At 41.9% G+C, this 27,331-nt stretch overlaps 1 protein-coding gene across 4 annotated transcripts in view; it reads right to left on the bottom strand.

Moving 5' to 3' along the window:
* Window positions 1-27,331, bottom strand: part of INVS (inversin) — a 133,721-nt gene that overhangs the window by 25,349 nt on the left and 81,041 nt on the right. For all 4 annotated transcript variants that reach the window (XM_013966062.2, XM_013966063.2, XM_018052243.1 and 1 more), the window contains 4 exons: window positions 26,553-26,708; window positions 25,910-26,139; window positions 21,756-21,862; window positions 13,364-13,576 (listed from right to left, as the gene is read on the bottom strand). In XM_013966062.2, the coding sequence (XP_013821516.1) occupies window positions 13,364-13,576; window positions 21,756-21,862; window positions 25,910-26,139; window positions 26,553-26,708 (706 nt within the window). The remainder of the gene's footprint in view (window positions 1-13,363; window positions 13,577-21,755; window positions 21,863-25,909; window positions 26,140-26,552; window positions 26,709-27,331) is intronic.

Genomic DNA, 27,331 nt, shown 5'->3' with positions numbered 1-27,331 from the left:
AACCAGTCCATCCTAAAGGAGATCAGCCCTGGGATTTCTTTGGAGGGAATGATGCTAAAGCTGAAACTCCAGTACTTTGGCCACCTCATGTGAAGAGTTGACTCATTGCCAAAGACTCTGATGTTGGGAGGGATTGGGGGCAGGAGAAGGGGACGAAAGAGGATGAGGTGGCTGGATGGCATCACTGACTCGATGGAAGTGAGTCTGAGTGAACTCTGGGAGTTGGTGATGGACAGGGAGGCCTGGCGTGCTGCGATCCATGGGGTCGCAAAGAGTTGGACATGACTGAGCGACTGAACTGAACCACAACATGGGGGGATTTGGTAATTCACAATTTCACAGATTCCTGACTTTCATATCTGAAAGGATGATGGAGCTGGAAAGAACCTTACAGGTCAACCTGTGCCCAGCTGGGAGACACATGACATGAAACTGTTTGGTGAGATACAACAGGATCCCATGGTGTGTCCCCAAGCTTGTGATCCCCAGAGCTGTAACTACACTCTTTTCTCCTGTTTCAGAAAGTACATCAGAATGCAACTGAGAATGATAAGCATAGGGGTAACCTTTAATCTTCTCTATTCATTAAAAAGACCACTGGCAAACCTTAATGATTACATGAAAAAATTATGCAAGAAGACCTGGAATAAGTCACTTTCCTGTTGAAGACTCGGTTTCTCCAGGTCTAAGGCTTGTTTGATAGCTCTGTGTGTGTGCACATGTGTGCTCAGTTTTGCAACCCCATGGACTGTAGCCTGCCAGACTCCTCTGTCATGGAATTTTCCAGGCAAGAATACTGGAGTGGGTTGTCACTTTCTGCCCCAGGGGATCTTCCTGAGCTAGGGAGTGAGCCTAAGTCTCTTGTGTCTCCTGCATTGGCAGGTGGATTCTTTACCATCAGTGCCACTGAGAAGTGCTTATATGATAGCTAACAATCCTGAACTGATTTAAGAGTCTGTTTGGATGTCTTGTGAAAGCCCCAGTGGCTCAAATGGTAAAGAATCTGCCTGCAAAGCAGGAGACACAAGAGACTTAGGCTCTTGATCCCTGGGTTGAAAAGATCCCTTGGAAAAGGAAATGGTTACCCACTCCAGTATTCTTTCCTGGAGAATGCATGGACAGAGGAGCCTGGCAGGCTGCAGTCCATGGGGTCACGAGGAGCCAGACATGACTGAGTGACCAATAGTTCTCACTTTTCACTTCTGGAATGTCTTGATAAAATCACGGCTGTGTTTTATACTGAGATGGAGAGATTTCTTTTATCAGAGTATCTGGTATCAGGGTCCCTCTAAGCTGGGGGCCTTGTTTAGACAAATACTTTAATAAGCTTGAGGACAGGATTGAGAGCTGGTAGAAGGTGAGACCCTCAGGGCCTAGGTGATGACTGACTCTGAGGCTCCAGAGAAGAGGCCTGATCTGTCAAGATACAAAGAATTTATTTGTAGTTCCTGACAGGGAGGGAAGAGATGAAAGAATAAGAGAGAGAACAGAGGGGGAAGAAAGAGGAGGTAGAAGACTGGGTACCGTGTGGAGCAAGGGTGGGACAGAGAATCCGCCCAGGGTGAGGGGACAGCCAAGGACTTTAGATCCGTGATTCACACACTTTAAGGACTGGAATCTCCTGGGATCTTGGCAAAACCTAGATGCTGACTTGTCAGGCCTGGGGTCGGGCTCAAGATTTTGTATTTCTATCAAGCACCCAGGTCATACAGGTACTATCGGGCCTCTGACCACACCCTGAGAAGCAAAGCTTAAGAGAACAGGCAAGTCTCATGAGGACTGTTAACTATACTCAGGTGCACTGTTAATTATACCATTATGGGATATGAAATGGGGTCGTCTTGATGACACCAGCTTTCTGGAAGGTCCCATGCTCATACATGCCTTTTCATAAGCAACCTGAAAGCTGCAGGGCTAAGGTCCCAGACACAGAAGCAAGAGCTGAGACAGAGACCCCAAGCCCCCAGGAAGTCACAGAATTCAGATTTCCATAGACTGTGCAATTTGAAGCAAAGCTTATTTATATCTCAAGGGACAGGGAAGACCAGACGACAGATATCTGAGTCACACTTAAATAGAAAGCCTGGTCAACTCAACTCGTCTCTTGGCCTGTGTTGCGAGGCCCTCCTGATAGGTTCCCACTGGGGGCCACCCCAGAGACAGTGATCTGGCGGGTCGTGCTGACTCCAGCGCAGCTCGAACATTCTCGTCCAGCTGTCGTCTTGATACAGGCCTCTCCAAGCACCGACACTGGCATATGCTGCACTGCAGTCGACAGGCGAGCCGGAGAGCCTGTCATCCTCAGGGCCTGCAGTTCACGTGGATGGTGCCATTTCAGTGATTCGTCTGGGAGAAGCCTGCTTTCAGAAGAAAGTGGAACTATCTGGGTGGCAGAGGTGCTGCTAATTGATCTAACAGCCTTGCTCCTGGCAGGGAGGTGGGGAGCTGCTCTCTTTACGAGGCTGGATGAATAGAACTGCTTTAAGAGAATGTTGGTCCTGCAGACAGACAGGCATGTGGGGTTACCCAGCTTGGCACCTGAATGGATATATCACTGCCATCAACGGGGCCTTTGAGGTGACAACCTAGACTTCGTTATTTGAGCAGTCGTTTATTTCGCTTTGTTTTAGGAGACCAAACAGCTCTCCTTTTCAATTCCAAGAAGCCGCTGTATAATTAGCCCTGGGGGGCAAACTTTGTCACTGCAGACCTTTCTGGGCCTCCCACGAGGACAGCCATGGGACAAACAGGGGACCCAGCCTTTCAGAGTGATCAGGCTGGCCAGTACTTGGGGAGCTCTGCTTTTTTAAGACTCCTCTGGAGGGGGAGGTTTGCAGAGGGGTTGGTTTTTCATTGTGGTAGAACTCAGTAAGCCGGGAGAAAGAATGTAAACGGAAGAAAATATAATTACACCTTTAGCGGATGAACAGAATTAATGTTTTTCAAAAACTGAGGCATTTTGCACTTAAAAAAATCTTTCAATGCACACATTCCACAAATGTGCATTTCACGAGAGCTGTGGTTATTGATGTAAAAGTTGTGATCACTGAGGAGAAGGAGGGGGGATTAGAACTGGGAATTATGCCTGACCTGCATCCTATTTTATCTATACTGCCACCTTGAAACAAAAAGCAACAACCACCACCACAGAGACACACACACACACACACACAGGAAACAGCTCCTGAGAAGAGAACATGATCCTCTGTGTGTGTGTGTGTTAGTTTCCCTGGGAAAAAAAGGTCCAGAACTACCGCTCAGAGTCTGAAAGAATCTCAGTTTACTGAGGCCAGGCTCTTATTTGGCAGATAAGGAAACTGAGGCAGAGAGCTTAGTGACTTGCCCAATGTTACATGCTAAACTATAAACAGAACTGAGCTGGACTTGGCAGCTTAACTTCTTCCTGTAAAATTCACCTCACAAAATCATTTGTAAAAATGTCAATCTTCTTCTATCACGTAAAAAATGAATTGGGTCATAAGAAGAAAGTGGCAACATCACATCAAAGTAACCATTAACAGCATTTCAAACTAGCTTCTAGCTTAGCTTTTAGTCTTAAACTCTTAGACTTAATAATTATCCTAAAATTTCAGTGTGTTTTCTCTGAATAATTTATTTCAGACTGTCAAAGATCTTTAATCTTCAGGGTGGGCCATGCTATACACTTGACCTATTTTTGTAAAGTTCAAGAAACAAATAAAAGAGGACAAACTAAAGTTATTCTACTTTACATGAAAATTTAAAGAGAAAAAAAAAATCCTGGCCATGACACAGCAAGCAACATTTTAGCTGGACATTTATTAAGATGGCAGAACCTTAACCAGTCCCACATTTTCCTCCCCTTTTCCTCTACGGGAAATCATCCAGACAACAGCTTCTGATGGGCCGCCAATTAGTCTGGCTTGTACTGTCTTTCTAGAGCAATTTGAACCGCTCCCTAGAGGCTTACAGTATAAAACTGTGAGAAAGCCAACCAGGGATCAGATCTCTGACAACATCTGCTTCAGGTGCTGTCCACCACACGGTGAAGAGGGTCTCCAAAGGATGGACTAGAGGAACCAAGGCTTGTTTCACCCAGGGGAAGAAAGACCAGAAGCACACTTTGCTGTTGCAAATCTCTGAAGGGCTGTGGTGGCGCAGAGATATACCCTGGAACTCTCCCAAGACAGATCTAAGACCCAAGGAGAGGACCTGACAAATGAGCAGCCTAGATGACAACAGCAAAAAAAAAAAAAAAAGAAAAAGAAACCAAGTGAGCTCTGCACTGTGGCAGGTATCATCATAGCCAATGAGGTTTATCTGAGCTGCAGTTATTGCTAATTGAAAACTTATCCAAGGAATGAATGCGGGTCAGTTGTAGTGAGTGGATGGAGCTAGAGCCTGTTATACAGAGTGAAGTCAGAAGGAGAAAAACGAATACTGTATATGAATGCATATATATGAAATCTAGAAAAACAGTACTGATGAACCTATTTATAAGGAAGAAATGGAGAGGCAGATACAGAGAACAGACTTGTGGGTACAGTGGGGAAAAGAGAGGGTAGGGTAGAACTAAGAGAGCACCAGTGACATATATAAACTATTATGTGTGAACCAGAGTTGCTGGGGAGCTGCCATAGAACGCAAGAAGCACAGCCCGGCTCTCTGTGATGACCTAGAGGGGTGGGTGGGAGAGGAGAGGGAGGCTCAAGAGAGACAGGAGACATGTGCAGTTGTGACTAATTCCCCTTATTGTGTGGCGGAGGCCAACACAACATTGTAAAGCAATTATCCTCAATAAAAAAGAGAAGAAGGAAAGAAGAAACCAAATTATCAAAAGATTGCCTGTTGTGCAGAGAACTAGGTCAAGGGCAGTAACTTGAACATTCCACAGCTTCAACATCTCAGCATTGGATGCATCTGTTTGCACAAGATGGCACATGCTTTCCTCTGGTCTGGAAAGTTTAAGTCCTGGAAGTTGATGGAGTTTTTTTTTTTTTTTTTCCCTACCCCACTGTGTGGCTTCCACAGAGAGCTGTATTAATAGTTGTGCAGTTTCATCAAAAAGAAAGTAATTCTGCCAGACCCCAGAGAAATAAAGCAGGCTCATTCTCATTCATGAGTACTCAAGTCACCAGTGCCATCAATACAGGACTAAGAGAGGTTTGAGAGCTGTGATTAAAATGGTTTCCACAGGAAAGGAAGGTTAAGTTAGTGTGTCCTGCTGTTGCACTGATTACACCTGGGTTTGCCTTGGTGACTTTCTTGGTCATAGTCCTGGTGTAGGCTTGGGGCCAACTAGCTTTCCTAACTTTCTCAAGGATTTAGAAGGATACTGGTATGCTCTGCTCGGTTAGCTCTGAGTCATAAGATTTTTCCTGAACAATGTTGCAGAATTGATGGTGGCTTGGTGCCACTCTCTTAACAGCCACTGGAAACAACATGCACAGCTGAGTAAGTGCTGGGTTAAGACAAAAGCTGACGGGGGGGCTGGTGACCTTTGCACCAACAGTTATATATTGCATGTAAGTCAGAGAAAAGAAGCAGGGCCCTTCCATGCCGGCCTATCAGATAGTGCTAGGATCTGGAGAGCCTACTGCATAAGCATGGCTGGGGGCTGTTCCCCAGAACCAAGCCACGGCAGGAACCCTGGCTTAGGGTAAGACTGAGATCCATGTGCCAACCTCCTCTCTTACTGGCTGAGTGATTTCAGGCAACTTAATTGGTATTATCATCCCCTGCATGAAATGAGTTTAAGGACAGTTGCCTTGTTTACTTTACTGAGTTATTGTAAGGGTTTAATGTACAAGGATTTTGTAAGCTATAAAGAACTATATCAATATAAGTAATCAAGAGGAGAGTTATAACCAACCTAGATAGCATATTGAAAAGCAGAGACATTACTTTGTCAACATTACTTGTCTGTTTAGTCAAGGCTATGGTTTTTCCAGTGGTCATGTATGGATGTGAGAGTTGGACTGTGAAGAAAGCTGAGCACCGAAGAATTGATGCTTTTGAACTGTGGTGTTGGAGAAGACTCTTGAGAGTCCCTTGGACTGCAAGGAGATCCAACCAGTCCATCCTAAAGGAGATCAGCCCTGGGTGTTCTTTGGAAGGAATAATGCTAAAGCTGAAACTCCAGTACTTTGGCCACCTCATGCAAAGAGTTGACTCATTGGAAAAGACCCTGATGCTGGGAGGGATTGGGGGCAGGAGGAGAAAGGGATGACAGAGGATGAGATGGCTGGATGGCATCACCGACTCGATGGACGTGAGTTTGAGTGAACTCCGGGAGACGGTGATGGACAGGGAGGTCCGGCGTGCTGCAATTCATGGGGTCATAAAGAGTCAGATATGACTGAGTGACTGAACTGAACTGAACTGAAAGCTGTTAAGCTGTCACTGGTTCCGGTTGGAAGTGAAGAAATGTGGGTGTGGCATGAATGCCCCACCATCTAGGAGTTACAGGGCTGGGCCTGATGACATTTTCAGGAAATGCTCACTGTTGAAACCACACAACCCCTTTTTCTGTAGAAGCCATATTAATCACATCTCTCAAGCCTCTCTTGCGTGCGTGCTAAGTCATTTCAGTCATGTCCAACTCTTTATGACCCTATGGACCATAGCCTGCCAGGCTCCATTGTTCATGTGATTCTCCAGGCAAGAATACTGGAGTGGGTTTCCATTTCCTCCTCCAGGGGAACTTCCCAACCCAGGGATCGAAGCTGGGTCTCCTGCTTTGCAGGCAGATTCTTTATTATTACATGCTTGCTATTAAAAAGCAGACATCACTTCGCTGACAAAGGTCCATATAGTGAAAGCTATGGTTTTTCCATAGTCACACAGGGATATTGGAGAAGGAAATGGACACTCACTCTAGTATTCTTGCCTGGAAAATCCCAAGGACAGAGGAGCCTGGTGGGCTACAGTCTAAGGGGTCGCAAAGAGTCAGACATCACTGACCAAGTAACAACATAGGGATATGAGAGTTGGATCATAAAGAAGGCTGAGCACCAAAGAATTGATGCCTTCGAATTGTGGTGCCAGAGAAGCCTCTTGAGAATCCACTGGACAACAAAGAGATCAAACCAGACAATCCTAAAGGAAATCAACCCTGAATATTCATTAGAAGGACTAAGGCCGAAGCTCCAATACTTTGGTCACCTGATGCAAAGAGCCAACTCACTGGAAAAGACTCTGATGCTAGGAAAGACTGAGGGCAGGAGGAGAAGATGGTGACAGAGGATGAAATGGCTGGATGTTATCGCTGATTCAATGGACTTGAATTTGAACAAACTCTGAGAGATGGTGGAGGACAGAGGAGCCTGGTGTGCTACAGTCCATGGGGTCGCAAAGAGTCAGACGGGACTTAGTGACTGAAGAACAAGAAACATATCAGGGGCTTTAAGTCACTAGAAGTATGGAGGTACCTAACACAATCCCTGCTCTCCAGGAACTGACAATCTAGTTGGGAAATCAGACCCATTACTCCTGAAGATGCTGAATTCTAAATATGATGCATGCTAAAAGCATCTGAATGCAGAGTTCCAGAGAATAGCAAGAAGAGATAAGAAAGCCTTCTTCAGCGATCAATGCAAAGAAATAGAGGAAAACAACAGAATAGGAAAGACTAGAGATCTCTTCAAGAAAATTAGAGATACCAAGGGAACATTTCATGCAAAGATGGGCTCGATAAAGGACAGAAATGGTCCAGACCTAACAGAAGCAGAAGATACTAAGAAGAGGTGGCAAGAATACACAGAAGAACTGTACAAAAAAGATCTTCACGACCCAGGTAATCATGATGGTGTGATCACTAATCTAGAGCCAGACATCCTGGAATGTGAAGTCAAGAGGGCCTTGGAAAGCATCGCTACAAACAAAGCTAGTGGAGGTGATGGAATTCCAGTTGACCTGTTTCAAATCCTGGAAGATGATGCTGTGAAAGTGCTGCACTCAATATGCCAGCAAATTTGGAAAACTCAGCAGTGGCCACAGGACTGGAAAAGGTCGGTTTTCATTCCAATCCCAAAGAAAGGCAATGCCAAAGAATGCTCAAACTAGTGCACAATTGCACTCATCTCACATGCTAGTAAAGTAATGCTCAAAATTCTCCAAGCCAGGCTTCAGCAATACGTGAACCGTGAACTCCCTCATGTTCAAGCTGGTTTTAGAAAAGGCAGAGGAACCAGAGATCAAATTGCCAACATCCACTGGATCATGGAAAAAGCAAGAGAGTTCCAGAAAAATATCTATTTCTGCTTTATTGACTATACCAAAGCCTTTGACTGTATGGATCACAATAAACTTTGGAAAATTCTGAAAGAGACAGGAATACCAGACCACTTGACCTGCCTCTTGAGAAATCTGTATGCAGGTCAGGAAGCAGCAGTTAGAACTGGACATGGAACAACAGACTGGTTCCAAATAGGAAAAGGAGTACATCAAGGCTGTATATTGTCACCCTGCTTATTTAACTTCTATGCAGAGTACATCATGAGAAACGCTGGACTAGAAGAAACACAAGCTGGAATCAAGATTACTGGGAGAAATATCAGTAACCTCAGATATGCAGATGACACCACCCTTATGGCAGAAAGTGAAGAGGAGCTAAAAAGCCTCTTGATGAAAGTGAAAGTGGAGAGTGAAAAAGTTGGCTTAAAGCTCAACATTCAGAAAACGAAGATCATGGCATCTGGTCCCATCACTTCATGGGAAATGGATGGGGAAACAGTAGAAATAGTGTCAGACTTTATTTTTTGGGGCTCCCAAATCACTGCAGATGGTGACTGCAGCCATGAAATTAAAAGATGCTTACTCCTTGGAAGGAAAGTTATGACCAACCTAGATTCAAAAGCAGAGACATTACTTTGCCAACTAAGGTCTGTCTAGTCAAGGCTATGGTTTTTCCTGTGGTCATGTATGGATGTGAGAGTTGGACTGTGAAGAAAGCTGAGAGCCAAAGAATTGATGCTTTGAACTGTGGTGTTGGAGAAGACTCTTGAGAGTCCCTTGGACTGCAAGGAGATCCAACCAGTCCATTCTGAAGGAGATCAGTCCTGGGATTTCCTTGGAAGGAATGATGCTAAAGCTGAAACTCCAGTACTTTGGCCACCTCATGCGAAGAGCTGACTCATTGGAAAAGTCTGATGCTGGGAGGGATTGGGGGCAGGAGGAGAAGGGGACGACAGAGGATGAGATGGCTGGATGGCATCACTGACTCGATGGACGTGAGTCTGAGTGATCTCCGGGAGTTGGTGATGGACAGGGAGGCCTGGCGTGCTGCGATTCATGGGGTCGCAAAGAGTCGGACACGACTGAGCGACTGAACTGAACTGAACTGAAAAGAGAAGTATTAACCCTGAGCTGGGGGTTGGGGATGTGGGAGACTAATTAAACTGGAAGAGAAAAAAAAGGTTACATAGAAATAATGTCAAAGTGAGAAAAGAGAGAAGTTAGAGAAGGTTATTTCAGGCAGACAGAGGGCACAGCTCTCATAGAATCTTTGACTCAGAAGAGATCTGAGAGCCAGGCTCTTTTATATAGTTTTTTAAATTCCTTATATATTTATCCTGGAGAGATGATAATTCAATTTATCCCGGAACATTTTCAGTGAGAGGAAACTGCTTACCTCAGAAGACAGAAAAGGTTTGGCTCTAACCTTTTCAGTTGGTACTGCATTGGATGGGGGCTGGGGTGGGGTCTGTCAGATTCTATCTCTTGATTGTTGCTGAAGCACAGGCTTAGTAATATTTGGTCTTTGACTTCCTTTCAAGGGAATAAGAAAATGTCATGCATTTTACGACCTTTGACTTATAGAATGTTATAGCTGGAAGGAACCTTAGATATCATTTAGTCCAATCTTTTAAAAAAATCTTTCTGTGATTCATGAACCATCTTAGAGAAGGTGATAAAAATCTATAGATCCTCTCTTCCCACCAAATGTATATGAACTCATAACATACAAAATACTGCCTACAGTTTCAGGGCATTCATGGAGCCCCAAAACCTGTCCCAAACTAAATTTTCTTTTTATTGAGAAACTGAGGCTCAGAGAGTGGAATGATGGAAGTGTTCTCACGCATCAGACCACAGGTGAGTAGAAGATTCAGACCTAAGGGTCAACCCTGAAGAAAGGCATTGACAAACGGAAGATGTTTGGGGAGCAGGCTGCAAGCGGATCTATTACAAAGTGAGAAAGAGAGCTGGGGTTGGAGTGCGAGTATCAGGAGCACCTTCTTTAATTAACTGGAAGTTGGTTTATGAAGAGGATTTAGACTTTTCTCTTTTGCTTCAAGGGGCAGCTCAAGATCAAAAGGGAGAAAAGAACTTCTGCCAACAGTGTGACACTCAGTCATGTCCGATTCATTGTGACCCCACGGACTGTAGCCCACCAGGCTCTTCTCTCCATGGGATTCTCCAGGCAAGAATGCCGGCAACAGAACTGTCCACTAATGAAATGTGCTGCCTTAGAGGCACAGAACTCCTTGTCACTTGACTTTTGGAGGACACAGAACAACCTCCCATTGAAGGAACTTGAGCATCATGAGAGCTTGAACTGGGTGACCCAAACTGGATTTGATTACATAACTCTTAAGAGACATAGTCTCATACACTAGTCAGAAAGAAGCTCAGGTCTCCCAAGAGCGTGGGCTGTAAGGAAAGCTGTAAGTGAGGAAATGAAGAAAGTTCAAGACGGTTGAGACATCAGGTGTGAGGGTGAATGGGTGGAATTAGTGGAGAGAAAGGTGAGACTTGGAGATATAAGCAGAAGTAAAATGTTACAGGGTCTGACGTAGCATCACGAATGCTACTCAAGAATGATGCCTGTATAGGGTGGTGGGACAGAAGAATTGAAACAAAAGGACATTTCAGAAAGAGGAATTAGCACAACTGGTGGTGGTAGCACTAGCAGGGAGATCAGGAGGTGAAAAGAGAGACAGTCTGTGGTGATGAGTTGTATGGTTCACACAGTGAGCTTGAAGTGACAGTGACAACAGGGCGTGCAAATGGAAATGTCCAAAGATCTGACATGTTGGCAAGTAACAAAAGGACAGCAAAGTGGAAGTGCCTGGTAGAGAGCTGATGATCTAGGACTAGAGTTCCAGGAGATTAAGATGTCAGAGAGATGAAGGGGTTATCTACAAAGATAAAGTAATTTAAGTTTTAAGAGTAGATATATTTTCAGTGAAAAAAATATGGCAAGAAAAGAAGTTTAAAGGGTTAGCCTGTAGCGCTGACTTCAGTGTGGAGATGGTATAATTGAAAAGATGTATGAAGGGAGAGTTCAGAAAGTTAGAGGGGATCTGAGCTTAGAGAGTGAACAAAAACCCAGCAAAAAGGAAGCTTCAGGGAAAAGGAGCGATCAACATAAATACAGTCTTATTTTCATGTGCATTCAGCTCTGTGCTTTGGCAGGTAGATTACAGTAGTGTTCATTTTGGCAACACATTGGAGGTGTAGTATGAGTTATAAAGTGCTTTTAAATGGATTATAGGTATTTCCTAAACAAACAAACAAAAAAGCCTTAGAAAATATGACTAAAACGTCTCTCTTTCAATTTCTCTACCAGCAAAATAGAAATCACTTTAAGTTTAATCAGTCTCTTTGACACCCTTACTTTAAGGACGGTGATTTCTGCCATTCTAACATGAGAAATTGGGGAGGGTATGTTGAGGCAACGTGATGTGCCTGGGCCATCTTAGTCAATGAGGTGGCAGCAGCAAAGGCTAAATTTAACATTCTGATTTCTGTTTCTTAAAACCAAATTCAAAACCAAAACGAAACACTGACTCACATTTTCAGGAATAACTTTTGAGAAATAAAATTAACACAAATTAAATCAGTAATTCTCGATTCAAACATTTCTCCTGGAGATCTATGCTACAATGACTATTAGGAGGTGATGGTTAAGAAGTATTAAGAAACTCATTTACTCCCTATAATGAGGAAGACTGTGACTGAAAAAAAGTAAAGGAAGCTAAAATTTTCAGTTTTGGTAATTTCAATGATTATCACAGTAAGCACAGCTCCCAAGAAACTAAGAATTAAGAATAGGGCTTCCCTCATGGCTCAGTGGTAAAGAATCTGCCTGCCAATGGGTTTGATCCTTGATCTGGGAAGATCCCACATGCTGTAGAGCAACTAAGCCTGTGTGCCACAACTACTGAGCTTGAGCTCTAGCACCCAGGAGCCACAACTACTGAAGCTCATGCATCCTTAAGCCCCTGCTCTGCAACAAGAGAAGCCATCTCAAAAAGAAGTCTGTGCACCACAAAAAGAGTAGCCCACCTCCCTGCAACTAGAGAAAAAGCCGCATAGTAAGGAAGACCCAGCACAGCCACATACACACACACACACACACACACACACACACACACACACACACACACACACACACACACACAAAGAATCTTCCTGTGATCTTTATCATCAGATGTTTTGGTTTTATACCTGTTAATGCAATACTCTCTTCCTATTTAAAATACCCAACACGTGTATAACAGAGAAGTCAAACCAAAACATAATCTAAAATCAATCACTCACAGTAAAAACAATCACAATGTATAATAAACTTCCTGGGTGGCTCAGATGGTAATGCATCTGCCTGCAATGCAGGAGACCCAGGTTTGATCCCTGGGTCAGGAAAGATCCTCTGGAGAAGGAAATTGCAACCCACTCTACTATCCTTGCTGGGAAAATCCCATGGACAGAGAATTCTGGTGAGCTACGTCCATAGGGTCTCAAACAGTCAGGCAGAGCTGAGCAACTAACAGTTTCAGATTTATAACAGGCACAAATGACTATTTCACACACTATATCATTACCTAAACAAGTGTGAGGTCCTCGAAGCAAGTACTATTTTCTCCTTAGGCTCAAGTCAAGAGTGTTGTATGTGCAGTAAGAATTCAATCAGTATTTCTGGAATAAACTGCATTAGTTAGTACGGATTTGTTAAGGAATAGGTAAGGAAGAGCAAGTTATTTATACAAGTTGGTTGCTTTAATCAAATCAAAATTAGACCCATATTTGTCTAGTAGAAGCAGGCTAGATATTGGTATGAGTTTCTCTTGAAAAGGTAGGAAGAGTAAGAGGACCAGATATTCCTTTGTGGCTTACTGCAGGCAGTGCCCTCACCCCCAGCTCCTCGCCATGGCTGGGTATGGCAGTGATGTGTCCCAGAGTTAGAACCCTGAGGACTAACCTAGCAGAACTCAGTCCCCTGAAGGACTGGTGAGCAGAAGTGGGGAGGTGACGTGGATGTAGGGATCACAGTTACTTCAGATGCCCTCCTGGTTCCCTCTCCTGGCCCCTCCCACCACCATGCCCCCTTCCACACTGACTCCTGAGTTGTGAGAACACAGTCTCTAGAGTTCACACTTACTTGGCAGCAGCATCCTTTCTCAACTGTTCATGCTTCATGAGGAGATTTTTCCGGTCTCGGAAAGCTTTTCGGACCTTGTACCCTTTGTAGACGGCCTGGATCTTGAAGGCAGCGATGTCCTGTATAGCTGCGATGGACAGGGCACCATGCTCCAGCATGAACTGGATCACTTCATGACGCTCCCCAAGCAGAGCATAATCCAGGGGGGTGTACCTGAAGTAGGGAGATTTTTTTTTTAAGTGTTGTAAGGTAATTCAGAGCACAGTTAAACTGGTGACATTATGCAGTGGGAGGAAACCTCATTCTAAGATGTCGAATACTGAGGCATGGCTACCTTCTGTCCTCCGGGGCTGTTCATTTTTCTCTGAGGAGCACAGAACAAGGGTGGAGTTGGTACCTGGTGTTTTGCACTGCTGACCATGTCTATTCCTCAGTTTTGCTCACTTGCTCACAAATTAGGGGCTTTGAGAATACATGATCACTCTTCTTCCTCGCCATGTTCTAAGTAATTCCTTAATCCTATCTAAAAAACACTGCAAATAATATTCTGTGAGGTTCCTAAGTTTGAGACCATGATTCCTGATAGTTAATGTTTATGAAATGCAAAATATATCTCCAAATGGAGAGAGTTAGTCTGTGAGAAGAGTGGCCCTTTAAACCCCTGCAGAAATGATGGATTATTAAACAGAGTTGGGACAACTGTATGGTCATCTGGGAAAACAAAAAGAAAAGATTCCTACATCACTTTCACTCCAAAATGAATGCTAGATGAAGTAATAATCTAATTTTTTTTTCTAAGGGAATTTCCTGGTGGTCCAGTGGTTAGGACTCTGTGTTCTTACTGCTGAGGGCCAACGTTCAATCCCTACTTGGGGAATTAAGATCCCGTAAGCAGCACGGTATGGCCAGAAAAAAAAAAAGTGAAAGTAGAAGAAAAAATCATGGATGATTTTTAAAAATATTGGAGTGGGAAGTTTTTTTCCAAAGAAAGATACAGAATGCAGAAACCTTAAGACTGATAAATCCGAGTACATAAAAATAACAAATATCTATAGGGCAAAAACACCAATAACAAAGACAAAAGACAGTTCTTCAAACAGGAAATACTAGGGGCTACTAGCATATAAAAATATGTTCAATGTCACTCATTTAAGAGAAATACAATTAAAGACTAATATGAGTGAGCACTTTAATCTAAAGATTAATTTAGCAAAGACCAGAAAGTTTAATAACACACTGTGCTGGCGAGGATGGAGGGAGACAGGCTCTCTACGTACTAGGGAGGCAATCTGGCAATATATTTCACAATTATTCATGTATCTGCCCTCTGCCATAGCCTCTTCACTTATAGGCATTCATCCAGTAGATCTGCTCTCCTCTGAAGTGCTTTATGTATAAGGATATTCACAGAAGCACAGTTTGAAATAGTAAAACAATGGAAAGTGAAAGTGAAGTTGCTCAGTCGTGCAACTCTTTGCCACCCCATGGACAGTAGCCTTCACCAAGCTCCTCTGTTCCATGGGATTTTCAAGGCAAGAGTACTGGAGTGTGTAGCCATTTCCTTCTCTAGGGAATCTTCCCAACCCAGGAATCGAACCCAGGTCTCTCACATTATAGACAGACGCTTTACCGTCTGAGCCAAAAGGGAAGTCTGGAAACAACCTCAATTCCATCAATAGTGAAAGTGGAAGTCATTCAGTCATGTCCGACCCTTTGTGATCCCATGGATTATAGAGTCCATGGAATTCTCCAGGCCAGAATACTGGAGTAGGTTCAGTTGAGTTCAGTTCAGTTGCTCAGTCATGTCCAACTCTTTGCGACCTCATGAATTGCAGCACACCAGGCCTCCCTGTCCATCACCAACTCCCGGAGTTCACTCAAACTCATGTCCATCGAGTCAGTGATACATTCCAGTCATCTCATCCTCTGTTGTCCCCTTCTCCTCCTGCCCCCAATCCCTCCCAGCATCAGAGTCTTTTCCAATGAGTCAACTCTTCTCATGAGGTGGCCAAAGTACTGGAGCTTCAGCTTCACCATCAGTCCTTCCAAAGAACACCCAGGACTGATCTCCTTTAGGATGGACTGGTTGGATCTCCTTGCAGTCCAAGGGACTCTCAAGAGTCTTCTCCAACACCACAGTTCAAAAGCATCAATTCTTTGGCACTCAGCTTTCTTCACAGTCCAACTCTCACATCCATACATGACCACAGGAAAAACCATAGCCTTGACTAGACGGACCTTTGTTGGCAAAGTAATGTCTCTGCTTTTGAATATGCTATCTAGGTTGGTCATAACTTTTCTTCCAAGGAGTAAGCGTCTTTTAATTTCATGGCTGCAATCACCATCTGCAGTGATTTTGGAGCCCAAAAAAATAAAGTCTGACACTGTTTCCACTGTTTCCCCATAAGCTGCTGTTCTCTTCTCCCGGGGGATCTTCCCAACCCAGGGATTGAACCCAGGTCTCCCGCATGGCAGGCAGCAGATTCTTTACCAGTTGAGCCACCAGGGAAGCCCAAGAAAACTGGCGTGGGTAGCCTAATCCTTCTCCAGCAGATCTTTCCGATCCAGGAATCAAACTGGGGTGACTTGCACTCAGGCAAATTCTTTACCAGCTGAGCTACCAGGGAAGCCCTCCATCAATATAGGACTGGTTAAATAAAGTACAGGCCATCCCATCATAAAGTCACCTGCATAAAGCAGCCATTATTGTGTACATGAATAAACAAGGAACAATCACCAGGATGACTTGTTCAGTGAAGGAAAAAAGAAAAAGTAAGAAACCAGAACAGTATTATGATGTGCTTCACTGATATAAAAAGAATATATCCCTATATTCTCACCTATGTAAAATATTGATATAACTCTCTAGAAGTTTCCCAAGAAAATGTGACAGTGATGTCTCTGGGGAGGAAGCTAGCTGTCTCAGAGACAGGGATAGGAGGGATATTTAGTTTTACTAAATGCTCTTTTATGCTTTTTAAATTTTGTACAGTGTACATACCTTTTTGATAAGTATATTATTTAGAAAAGATGGATATTATTATTATCATAGAGTTATATATTAGAATTTCAACTGACTACTTTCTAGATCTGTGATTTTAGGCAGATTTAAAAAAAAAATACATCTTCTCTATTTTTGGAATCTACAACAAACCAGGTAAATATAGAGAAGAAAATAACAGTCATCTACACTCTCACTCTCAGAGTTAACCACTGTTAATATTAATATCTTGGGAAGTATGTTTCCTTTTTTAAAGAAAAATGATTACTTTGTAAAAATGACATACAGTTTAAGAATTCAAATGATGTAAAAAGTACTAAAATTTGAAGTAAAGAAAATAGTTCCAATCATCCAACTGTGGTAATAACAATGGTTGTCACTTCCTGACCAACTTATGCCCCACTTATCCTCATACAGATTTGGTATGATGAGAGAATAAAATAATCAGCGTGAAGAAGGCAGCAGTGTACCTGGCATGAGGGAAGCAGCTCATAAAAGTTAGTGTGATTAGTGCTATTACAGGACACACACTGCAGTGCTTATGTGTTGGTGATAGCACTTATCATGAATATTATTTGCACAGACCCAAACTAGCATTTATGACTGCTGAACAACTGCCAGATCATCTTCCTCTGGATGACTGTCACTGAGTCAGTGCAGTCACAAGTGCTGGAAGGAAATAATCAGCTGATTGATGAGCTAGAAAAATGATGATTATATGGGTGCATGATTAGACTCAGAAAATCAGCCAATGATTATAGAAAAGAAACTCTTCAAAACTCACCTAACAGTCACAGTAAGATACAAAAGGAACAGGTTTTCAGTAAATGCAAAGGGTAGTTTGGTCACTTTAGTCAGGAGACTCTAAAGTCAGAAGGAAGTTCTTGAATGCTAAAATGAATGAACCCCCGTTTAAGGACAGCTTGATCTGTTAATATTGTTCAGAAACCAGAAGGCCATAAAGTAGAGGTGCCTGAATAAACTTTAAAACATTATTTACATGTAAATAGCATTTTGTAGGAGAAGGCAATGGCAACCCACTCCAGTACTCTTGCCTGGAAAATCCCATGGACGGAAGAGCCTGGTAGGCTGCAGTGCAGTCCATGGGGTCGCACAGAGTCGGACATGACTGAGCGACTTCACTTTCACTTTTCACTTTCATGCATTGGAGAAGGAAACGGTAACCCACTCCAGTGTTCTTGCCTGGAGAATCCCAGGGACGGCGGAGCCTGGTGGGCTGCGGTCTATGGGGTCGCACAGAGTCGGACACGACTGAAGCAACTTAGCAGCACAGCGCATTTTGTAAATTCAGAAGAACTTTTACAAAAGCCACTATATATTCTAAAATGCCTTTCATGACTGTACTTTCCCCAATAGAAAAAATCATCAGAGTCAGAGAACCACTGCGGTGAATTTGACAGATTTGGTTTAACACTCTCACTATAACAGACCTGGAAAGATTAAGCCACATCCTGAAGTCTATGTAACTAGTTACCTGCAAAACGTAGATGGGATTATAATCAGATGTTGCCCTGTTCAGTACAGTAATACTTCCATAATTCATCTCTCATCATTGAATGTATGTCTCCTACGGAATGAAACTGCTTCTAAATCAATGTGCAAATGACATATGCAGTTTTATTAAGCCTGATCATTTTTTTCTATAATTATTAATACACAGTATCTTTAACATAGTATACAAGAAGGATTACCAAAATATGGCTTATGAAAGTGAGGCCCAAGTTATGTGTTTACTTACAAATATGACAAAAAGAAATGACATGGGCATAACATTCCCTAAAGAATGCTGAACCGGAGGTCAGCAGACCTGTGTGACCCTGGGCATTCTCTTCACTTCTCTGAGTTTGTTTCCTCATCTGTAAAAGGTGAAAGGAAGGGGAGAAGAAGAACTAGATTTCTCAGGCTGCTTGTGGATGGAAAGTTGCATTTCAAATATGTTAAATATTTTTATTATAAAAAAACATTTTTATTATGAGAAACTAAGCATAAACAAAAGTAGAGCGAACAGCACACTAATGCTTTATACACTCATTACCCAAATAATTAGCAAAATTTTTCTACATTCACTTCATCTACTCCTTTCTTTTTTATTTTTGCTCAAATACTTTAAAAGCAAATCCCAGAGGAATTCCCTGGTGGATCCAGTGGTCAGCACTCAGAGATTTCACTGCCATGGGCCCAGTTTCAAACCCTTGTGGGGAAAGATCCCACAAGCCATCAATCAATCAATCAATAAAGCAAATCCCAGACTCCGATCATTTAATCTCTCTGCATTTTAGATTTATCTGTAATAGGGTGAACATAATCACAATGCCACTGTATTAACAAAATTAACAGGAATTCCTTAGCAAGATCTAATGCCTACTCTAAACACACACTTTCCTGATTCTCTTTTAAAAAATGTCTTTTTCCTTTTTTTTTTTTTTTTTTACAATTAGTTTCTTCAAATTACTTCTCGGTCAATTTTTGACTCAAGTAGACACAAACTAAATATCTAGCAAGGCTTTAAGACTAAAGTCTATACTTAGTGTTTAGGCAACTGACCGCATTGTGATTATTACTGTTGAATCTTTCTTCATCCCAAACTCTACTGAGACACATTCTAGCACTGTGAATATTCCCATCTATGTCAGGGTATGGCTGTCAGATAGTTATTGACTGAAAGCCAGCAGTAGGTGGCAAAAATTATGTCTATACAGAGAACATCAAGCAGTTTGTGTCAATGCATGTAAAGTAAAAATTAACAGTACATTGATGGTAACCAGTCAAGAAACAATGCAGATAAAGACAAGAGACAAGATACAATTGGACTTGCCATGTGGGAATGGTCTGATGGAACAAGCAGAATGCCTAAACTGGAACGTCAATAAACATAAAAGGCAGTGCCAAGCTCTGACATTTGTACATCAAGGTGCATTGCTGATGAAACATTAAAACAGACTGGGATATTGCCACTGTCTCTTTTCATCCATAGACTGGCAAGTACACTTTGGAGGATTTTTCCTTTGGTCTTTTGGTCTGTAATTAACATATGCTTGCTCCAGGAGGTGGTAAGTTTCTTAATTCATAAGCTTACTTGGGTCTGAAATTCAAAATTCAGCATATAAATGGACATTGAATTACAAAAAAATTATTTTTTTATTGTTTCCTAAAAAATAGCACTCAGGCAGTAAATGGTTTTATAAAAAATATACCTTACAGAAATATATCATCCCTAATTCTTAGAATTCTTAATTTTTTTGCTTCTTCAGGGTTTCAAAAGGAGAAGCCTCCAGCACCCTCACATACCTGTTTTAAGGTCAAATCCTCAACCTTGAGGATTCTTCTGGCTTTCCAGTTTCCTTAAATGTCCAAATGCCTATCTTCATTGTGGTTTTGCAGTTGTCGTATGACTATAATAGAGATGTGGAGTTCTTTATATAATCACTCTCAAAGTAAGGCATACTAATTTGCTTTACCTAAGTTTGCCTGTGGTCTAAGAATTCCACATAAGTTTCTAATGAAGGTATGAATCAGGGTGATGCTACTGGGAGCCTGAAAACACTGATCTGACAATTCACCAGTTTTTTACTGAGCATTTACTTCATGAAAAGCGCTGTGAGCAATTCAGAGATGACCATGAGTTCTCCGCTAAAAGGAAGACAAATTCTATAAAATCATAATAAAAAGTGAAATGTGCCAAGGGCTATAAAGATTCACAGTGGGGAGGAAACACAGTTTGGGACACATGACTGCAGGACCAGGACAATTTCCTTAGATGAGACTGAATTTGAACAGTGGAATGACATGATTAACAACTATATTAGCGATCTGATTAAGAAAGGTTACTTTGGAAGGTAATGAATTGAATGAGGGAAAGATCAAAGGAAGGAAAACAAGTGAGGAGGCATTGCCATAGTTTCAGAAAGAGTGAGAGAGGGCAAGACAGCGGTGCTGGCGATGAAGTGGAGATGGCAGTGTTAGCCAAGGAGGGTGTGAGTCTGCACTGTAGACTGAGAACGTACCAGCACCCAGGTGAGTGCTGAAGCCTCAGCGGTTGGTCAGGTTGCCAAAGGAGGCAGGCTGAGAGAATTGATCCACTCCTTGGAGACTGTTCATATTTAAAACAGAAAAAAATGCAACAGAAGCCAAAAGAAATGGAGAAGGAGCATGATTAGAAGAGAATCCTAATTCTAAGAGAACTGGGAAAACACACTGTCACAGAAGCTTAGAGAACATGCAGGCTCAAGAAGGTGAAGAAGAGGGGTCAACAGAGAGGAGAGGCAGAAGGGCCAATGAGGGGGGCAAAGAAGGCATCATATGCTTTATCAACTAGGGATCTGTCAGGGGCCATTCAGATGCAGGGTTCAGTGTAACCGAGAGGGTGGATGCCAAACTGCAAAGGCATGAATGGTGACAATGAAGAAACGGAGGCAGTGAAGACAGTGTGAGTGAGGGCAAAGAAGACAAACCTCAGAGAAAGGAGACTTGGAAAATAACAGATGGAGGGTAAAATAACGGAGAAAGGTTCTGAAAGAAGTGGGAAAGATGAAGGGGTTGGCCCCATGTTTCCTCTGAGACAGAGGGCTTAGAAAAAACCCCTCTTTTTCTACAAAGTGTCCCACCTCCTGAAAGAAAGAAAAAGCTGGTGGTGGCTGAGAGGGCAGGGATGGTGCCACTGCAAGGCCATTTTAGTGACAGTATCCATGAACAATGACAACTAAAGCACAGATCTGGGTAGGGGGCAGGTATGGAAATCTGATTACCATCTTAGTTGTTACCTACAAATTACTAGAATCTTCCTAGATCCAAGACCATCAAGAATGTCTCCTGCTTAGACTTCACACTATGTCAAGTCCTTTTTATTGGGTCTGGGTCACTGGATAGCAACCCCAGCCTAACTCTGTGAATCTCATATTATTTAAGAAATCTGTATTAAGATTAAAATCCTGAGCTTTAGCCTCAGTTTCTCCTTATTTTTTCACGCTACATGGTGGCATCTCTGTCCACTAACTGATAATATCCTCTTCATCAAGAGAAACTTCTTGAACATATAACACATCTCACTGGCCTAACTGAATTCTTAGTCCTGGTCAGTCAGGACTCCCCTGATTTGATGCTAGACACACATCAAAAGAAGACCTACATTTCTTCATCTGGAAAGTGTCAGCTTGCCCTAAGTAATGCCTGAAGTTTCTAATAGCTTTAAAATCCCATGATTCTAAATCAACACTACATGGAACTTTTGTTTTCTTCTGGTTCAAGATTTCTTAGTGTAGTGTTTCCTGATGAAATACTATTTCTGAACGAGCATCTAAACTTGAGAATTTTAAAATATGGCAGAAAGGATGTGAGATGAACAATGATGCATTCTTTTTGCCAGTGGCTTACCTCTCTTCATTGTTTTCCATCTGATTAGGGAAAGCAGCAAAGTCTAGAAGTAACTTAATGGCATCAAGGTATCCATTGTTACAGGACCAGTGCAAAGCTGTTCTTCCCTACAAGCGTAAACAGAAATCAAATACATCTGGTGTCAGTATTTTGGGACACATATTTATTTATGCTAACTCAAATATATAAACATTTCTCCCAGTTTCTTACTTACAGAAAGAGAAAACATTAAGTATACAGTGGAGAAAATGAACGGTATCTTAACCAAGTGATCAAAATTAATACTATGTTAATAGAATTCCCGGGTTTCCCTGGTGGCTCAGTGGTAAAGAATCAGACTGTAATGCAGCAGACACAGGTTCAATGCCTGGGTTGAAAAGATACCCTGGAGGAGGGCATGGCAACCCACTCCAGTATTCTTGCAGGGAAAATCCCATGGACAGAGGGGCCTGGAAGGCTATGTCTATGGGGTTGCAAAGAGTTGGGCATGACTAAAGTGACTGAGCAGTAACAGCAGCAAGGGATGTTCCTGATGGCACAGTGAAGAATCAACCTGCCAATGCAGGGGACACAGGTCTGATCCCTGGTCCAGGAAGTGGAGCAACTACGCCAGTGCATCACACCGAGGGACAGTTGCCCTTGGTCCCAACTGTCAAGCCCTCATGCGTAAAGCCTGTGCTCTGCAACAAGAGAAGCCACTGCAATGAGAAGCCTGCACACCACGAGGAAGAGTAGCTCCCACTTGTCACAACTAGAGAAAGCTCATACAAAGCAACAAAGACTCACTGCAGCCCAAAATAAATAAAATTATAAAAAATACTATGTTAAGAAGTATCCGCTGGATCATGGAAAAAGCAAGAGAGTTCCAGAAAAACATCTATTTCTGTTTTATTGACTATGCCAAAGCCTTTGATTGTGTGGATCACAATAAACTGTGGAAAATTCTGAAAGAGATGGGAATACCAGACCACCTAACCTGCCTGTTGAGATATCTGTATGCAGGCCAGGAAGCAACAGTTAGAACTGGACATGGAACAACAGACTGGTTACAAATTGGGAAAGGAGTACGTCAAGGCTGTATATTGTCACCCTGCTTATTTAACTTCTATGCAGAGTACATCATGAGAAACGCTGGACTAGAAGAAACACAAGCTGGAATCAAGATTGCCAGGAGAAATATCAATAACCTCAGATATGCAGATGACACCACCCTTATGGCAGAAAGTGAAGAGGAGCTAAAAAGCCTCTTGATGAAAGCGAAAGTGGAGAGTGAAAACGTTGGCTTACAGCTCAACATTCAGAAAACGAAGATCATGGCATCTGGTCCCATCACTTCATGGGAAATGGATGGGGAAACAGTAGAAATAGTGTCAGACTTTATTTTTGGGGGCTCCAAAATCACTGCAGATGGTGACTGTAGCCATGAAATTAAAAGATGCTTACTCCTTGGAAGAAAAGTTATGACCAACCTAGATAGTATATTCAAAAGCAGAGACATTACTTTGCCGACTAAGGTCCGTCTAGTCAAGGCTATGGTTTTTCCTGTGGTCACGTATGGATGTGAGAGTTGGGACTGTGAAGAAGGCTGAGTGCCGTAGAATTGATGCTTTTGAACTGTGGTGTTGGAGAAGACTCTTGAGGGTCCCTTGGACTGCAAGGAGATCCAACCAGTCCATTCTGAAGGAGATCAACCCTGGGATTTCTTTGGAAGGAATGATGCTAAAGCTGAAGCTCCAGTACTTTGGACACCTCATGCGAAGAGTTGACTCATTGGAAAAGACTCTGATGCTGGGAGGGATTGGGGGCAGGAGGAGAAGGGGACGACCCAGGATGAGATGGCTGGATGGCATCACGGACTCGATGGACATGAGTCTGAGTGAACTCCGGGAGATGGTGATGGACAGGGAGGCCTGGCGTGCTGTGATTCATGGGGTCGCAAAGAGTCGGACACGACTGAGCGGCTGAACTGGACTGAACTGAAGAAGTATCACATGTTTCCAAAATGATACTCTGAGGATTCAGTATCATCTATGTAATATTCCACCTCAAATGTAAATCCTGAATCAAATTATGATGAATCATTAGGCAACAACAAATTGAGTGAAATTCTAGAAAATAAATGGCCTGTATTCTTTAAAAATTTCAATGTCATGAAAGAGGAAAAAAGTCAAGAAGCACTGCTAGAGATAAAAAGGAATATTTCATAGTGTTAAAGAAGTCAAAGAAGAAGATATCACAATCCTAAATCTGAATGCAACTAATAGCACAGTCTCCAAATATATAGGATAAAAACTGACAAAATTAAAAGAGGAAACAGTCATATCCATAATTACAGTGGGAGGTTTTTAACCCATGTCATTCAATAGTTGATAGAAGAAATAGATCAAAAAGTAGGAAAGGTATAGGCAGCATGAACAATACAATGTAAAATGTATATAAAACATTGTATTGAACAATGACAAAATTAGTATTCAAGTGTACACAGAACATTTACCAAAATCAACCATAAGCTGGAACATAAAGAAAGCCTCAAAAGCTTTTCAAAGATTAAAATAATGCAGAGTATTTTTTAAACTAAAATATAATTTAAGCTACAAATCAGTGAGTAGGCAGAATAAGGCCTTATAACTTCTGGAATCTATAACTATGTTATATTAATGGAAAGGGGGAATTAAGGTTGTAGATGGAATCAAGGTTGCTAATCAGTCGACTATGAGTTGGATTATCCAGTTGGGCCAAGTGTAATCACAAAGGTCCTTATAGCAAGTTAAAGAGAGAGGCAGAAGGTGAATGTCAGAGTGATGCAGTGTGAAAAAGTCAACCAGTCACTGCTAGATTTGAAGCTGGAGAAACGGAGCCACAAGCCACAGAATGTGGGCACCACCCAGAAGCTAGAAAAGTCAAGGAAACAGACTCTCTCCTAGAGTCGCCAAAGAGAATGAATTCCTGCCAACATCTTGATCTTTAGGACATTTTGGAATTCTGACACCCACATTAGTAACATGACAAATTTGTTTAGTTTTAAAACACTAAGTTTGTGGTAATTGTTACAGCAGCAATAGAACACCAATATAATCATTAACAAAAAGATAATGAGAAAATACCGAACTGCCTAGAAATTAAACAATACACTTAACTAATTCAAATAATTCAAATAATAAATCAAAATGGAAATCAGAAAGTGTTTCTGTTGAATGATAGTGATAGTACTGCTGCTGCTACTGCTAAGTCGCTTCAGTCGTGTCCGACTCTGTGCGACCCCATAGACGGCAGCCCACCAGGCTCCCCCATCCCTGGGATTCTCTAAGCAAGAATACTAGAATGGGTTGCCATTTCTTTCTCCAGTGCATGAAAGTGAAAAGTCAAAGTGAAGTCACTCAGTCGTGTCCGACTCTTCACGACCCCACGGACTGCAGCCTACCAGGCTCCTCCATCCATGGGATTTTCCAGGCAAGAGTACTGGAGTGGGATGCCATTGCCTTCTCCAGTGATAGTACAGTTTATCCAAATTTGTAAGATGCATCTAAAGCAGCATTTAGAGTAACAAACATGCTTAAATATATACATTGAAAAAAAACCCAATGATTTAAAATATCATCAAAAGAATTTTTTAAAGAATATTAAATCAAACCTTATAAAAGTGGATGATAGGCAATAATAAAGATGAGAGTAAATATCAATGAAATAGTGAAAATTTCAAATATAGAAAATAAAAGCAATTTTATAGACTTGCCGTGAGGACTGAATGAGTTACAAAACGAAAAGCTCTTAGAACTTTGAAATATTAAGCATCCATGATTATGAAAAAGATTATATACCAAATGAAAAAATATTGGTGATAATTTTAAGTAAGCAAAACAAAATGTGGTTTGTAAAATCATATATATATATTTACATACCTATATACATATGCCATGTATCTATATATTTTATAAAAATTATAAAACTATTCCCATCTTATGGCTTTTCAAAATTATATATATGTATGCACAAGGACTAGAAGAGAACATGGACAAATAAAAATCACTTTTAACTAACAGATTTGCGAGTGATCTCTTCACTTGACAAACTATTTTACTTAATTTTAGTTAACAAAGAAGCAATGCTGCAAACACTTTGGAGCAAACAATAGAGAAAAGACCTAGAATTTTTACCTCTTTGTCTTGAATGTTAGGGTCTGCGTTGTTTTCCATGAGCACTGCCATGCAGTTGATATAGCCCCCATAGGCAGCACACTGCAGTGGGGTTCTCCCTGCGTAATCCTGCACATTTGGGTTGATCTTATTTTCTATCAGGATCTGGCAAACATCTGCATTTCCTCCCAGCGCGGCCCAGTGTAGAAGAGAATGTCCATCTTGGTCGACTAGATCCACCCTCGCTCCACCTGAAAAAGCAAAAATAAAGTGAAAATGTCTAATATAGAGAGCATTTATCAAAGAGAAGAGAAGTTTAAAGAATACGACAGTCCTCTAAATGCTTTACTCTTAGCAAAAAACTTTCAGGTGTATCATCTATTTCAGATTTTTACAATAAGCCTGGGAGTTGGTCAGGATAGAAATTGTTCCCCTTTTATGTGAAGTGAAACTGAGGATCAGGCAGAAACAGTGACTTTTCCCAAATCAAACAGCTACTAATAGGTGGAGCTAGAAGTGACTCTCGAGTTTCCTGATGTCAGGCTTTTTCCTCCATGCTTCCACCCAGGCACCTCTCTGCCATGTACAGCTGTATTTCAACAGGTGAATGTAAGAAATCCTACCTTTTGAGACTGACTTGTTATGAGCACTCTTAATAACTAACCTTTGATGAGTGTCTGAATCACATCTTTGTGCCCCATCTCACAGGCTCGGAAAAGTGGAGTGTGTTTCATGACATCAGTAGCATCTACTTGAGCGTTATTTTCCAGTAATAACTTCACGGTGCTGACATGGCCAGAAAGTGCAGCAGCATGTAAAGCTAAAAAGGGAGCAAAAGAGAGTGAAGAACATTTAAGTAACAACTTTACCTTTTTACTATTCTAACTATGTATCTCTTCCTCTTTCAATTTTTCCATCATTTTGGCCAAACGCAATTTAATCTTCAAGATTATCTATTTTCCACTTGTATACACTTCTTTATATCTTCCTTTCTATTGGTATGTATTATTACTCCCACTTTTCCCTTCCTTCTACCTTTCTTATCCCACTGTTTCTTCCTTTCTATCCTGTTGGTCTGAAATGGTCTCCTCAGTTACTAGTTTATTATCTTTTCCTCTTTCGAGAGAGCAAGAGAACAAAAACTGACAACGAGAAATGATTTAAATGATGCAGGCAATCTGCCCACCAAGCCACTCACAATCAGTATATGCCTCCGAGGGGATGTGATGGGAGCCGTCAATCTACCGGTTCTTCAGTCGGTTACCTGTGCTACTCTTCCAGTTGGTCTGTGTATCCACATGGTACCAAAAGTGTGTGCATCTCACTGCCTTGAGAGCATTATTCACAGAACATGATTCCAAATGCAAGTCAGCTATTTCCTCAGGGCCCAATTTTAAAAAGAGCAATTCATTTCAAGATTGGAGGAAAAAACCCAGTGGAATG

This window comes from Capra hircus, chromosome 8, assembly GCF_001704415.2.
Source record: "Capra hircus breed San Clemente chromosome 8, ASM170441v1, whole genome shotgun sequence".
Classification (NCBI taxonomy): domain Eukaryota; kingdom Metazoa; phylum Chordata; class Mammalia; order Artiodactyla; family Bovidae; genus Capra; species Capra hircus.
Note: the sequence above shows the minus strand (reverse complement) of the source record. Positions and strands in the feature narration are given on the sequence as shown.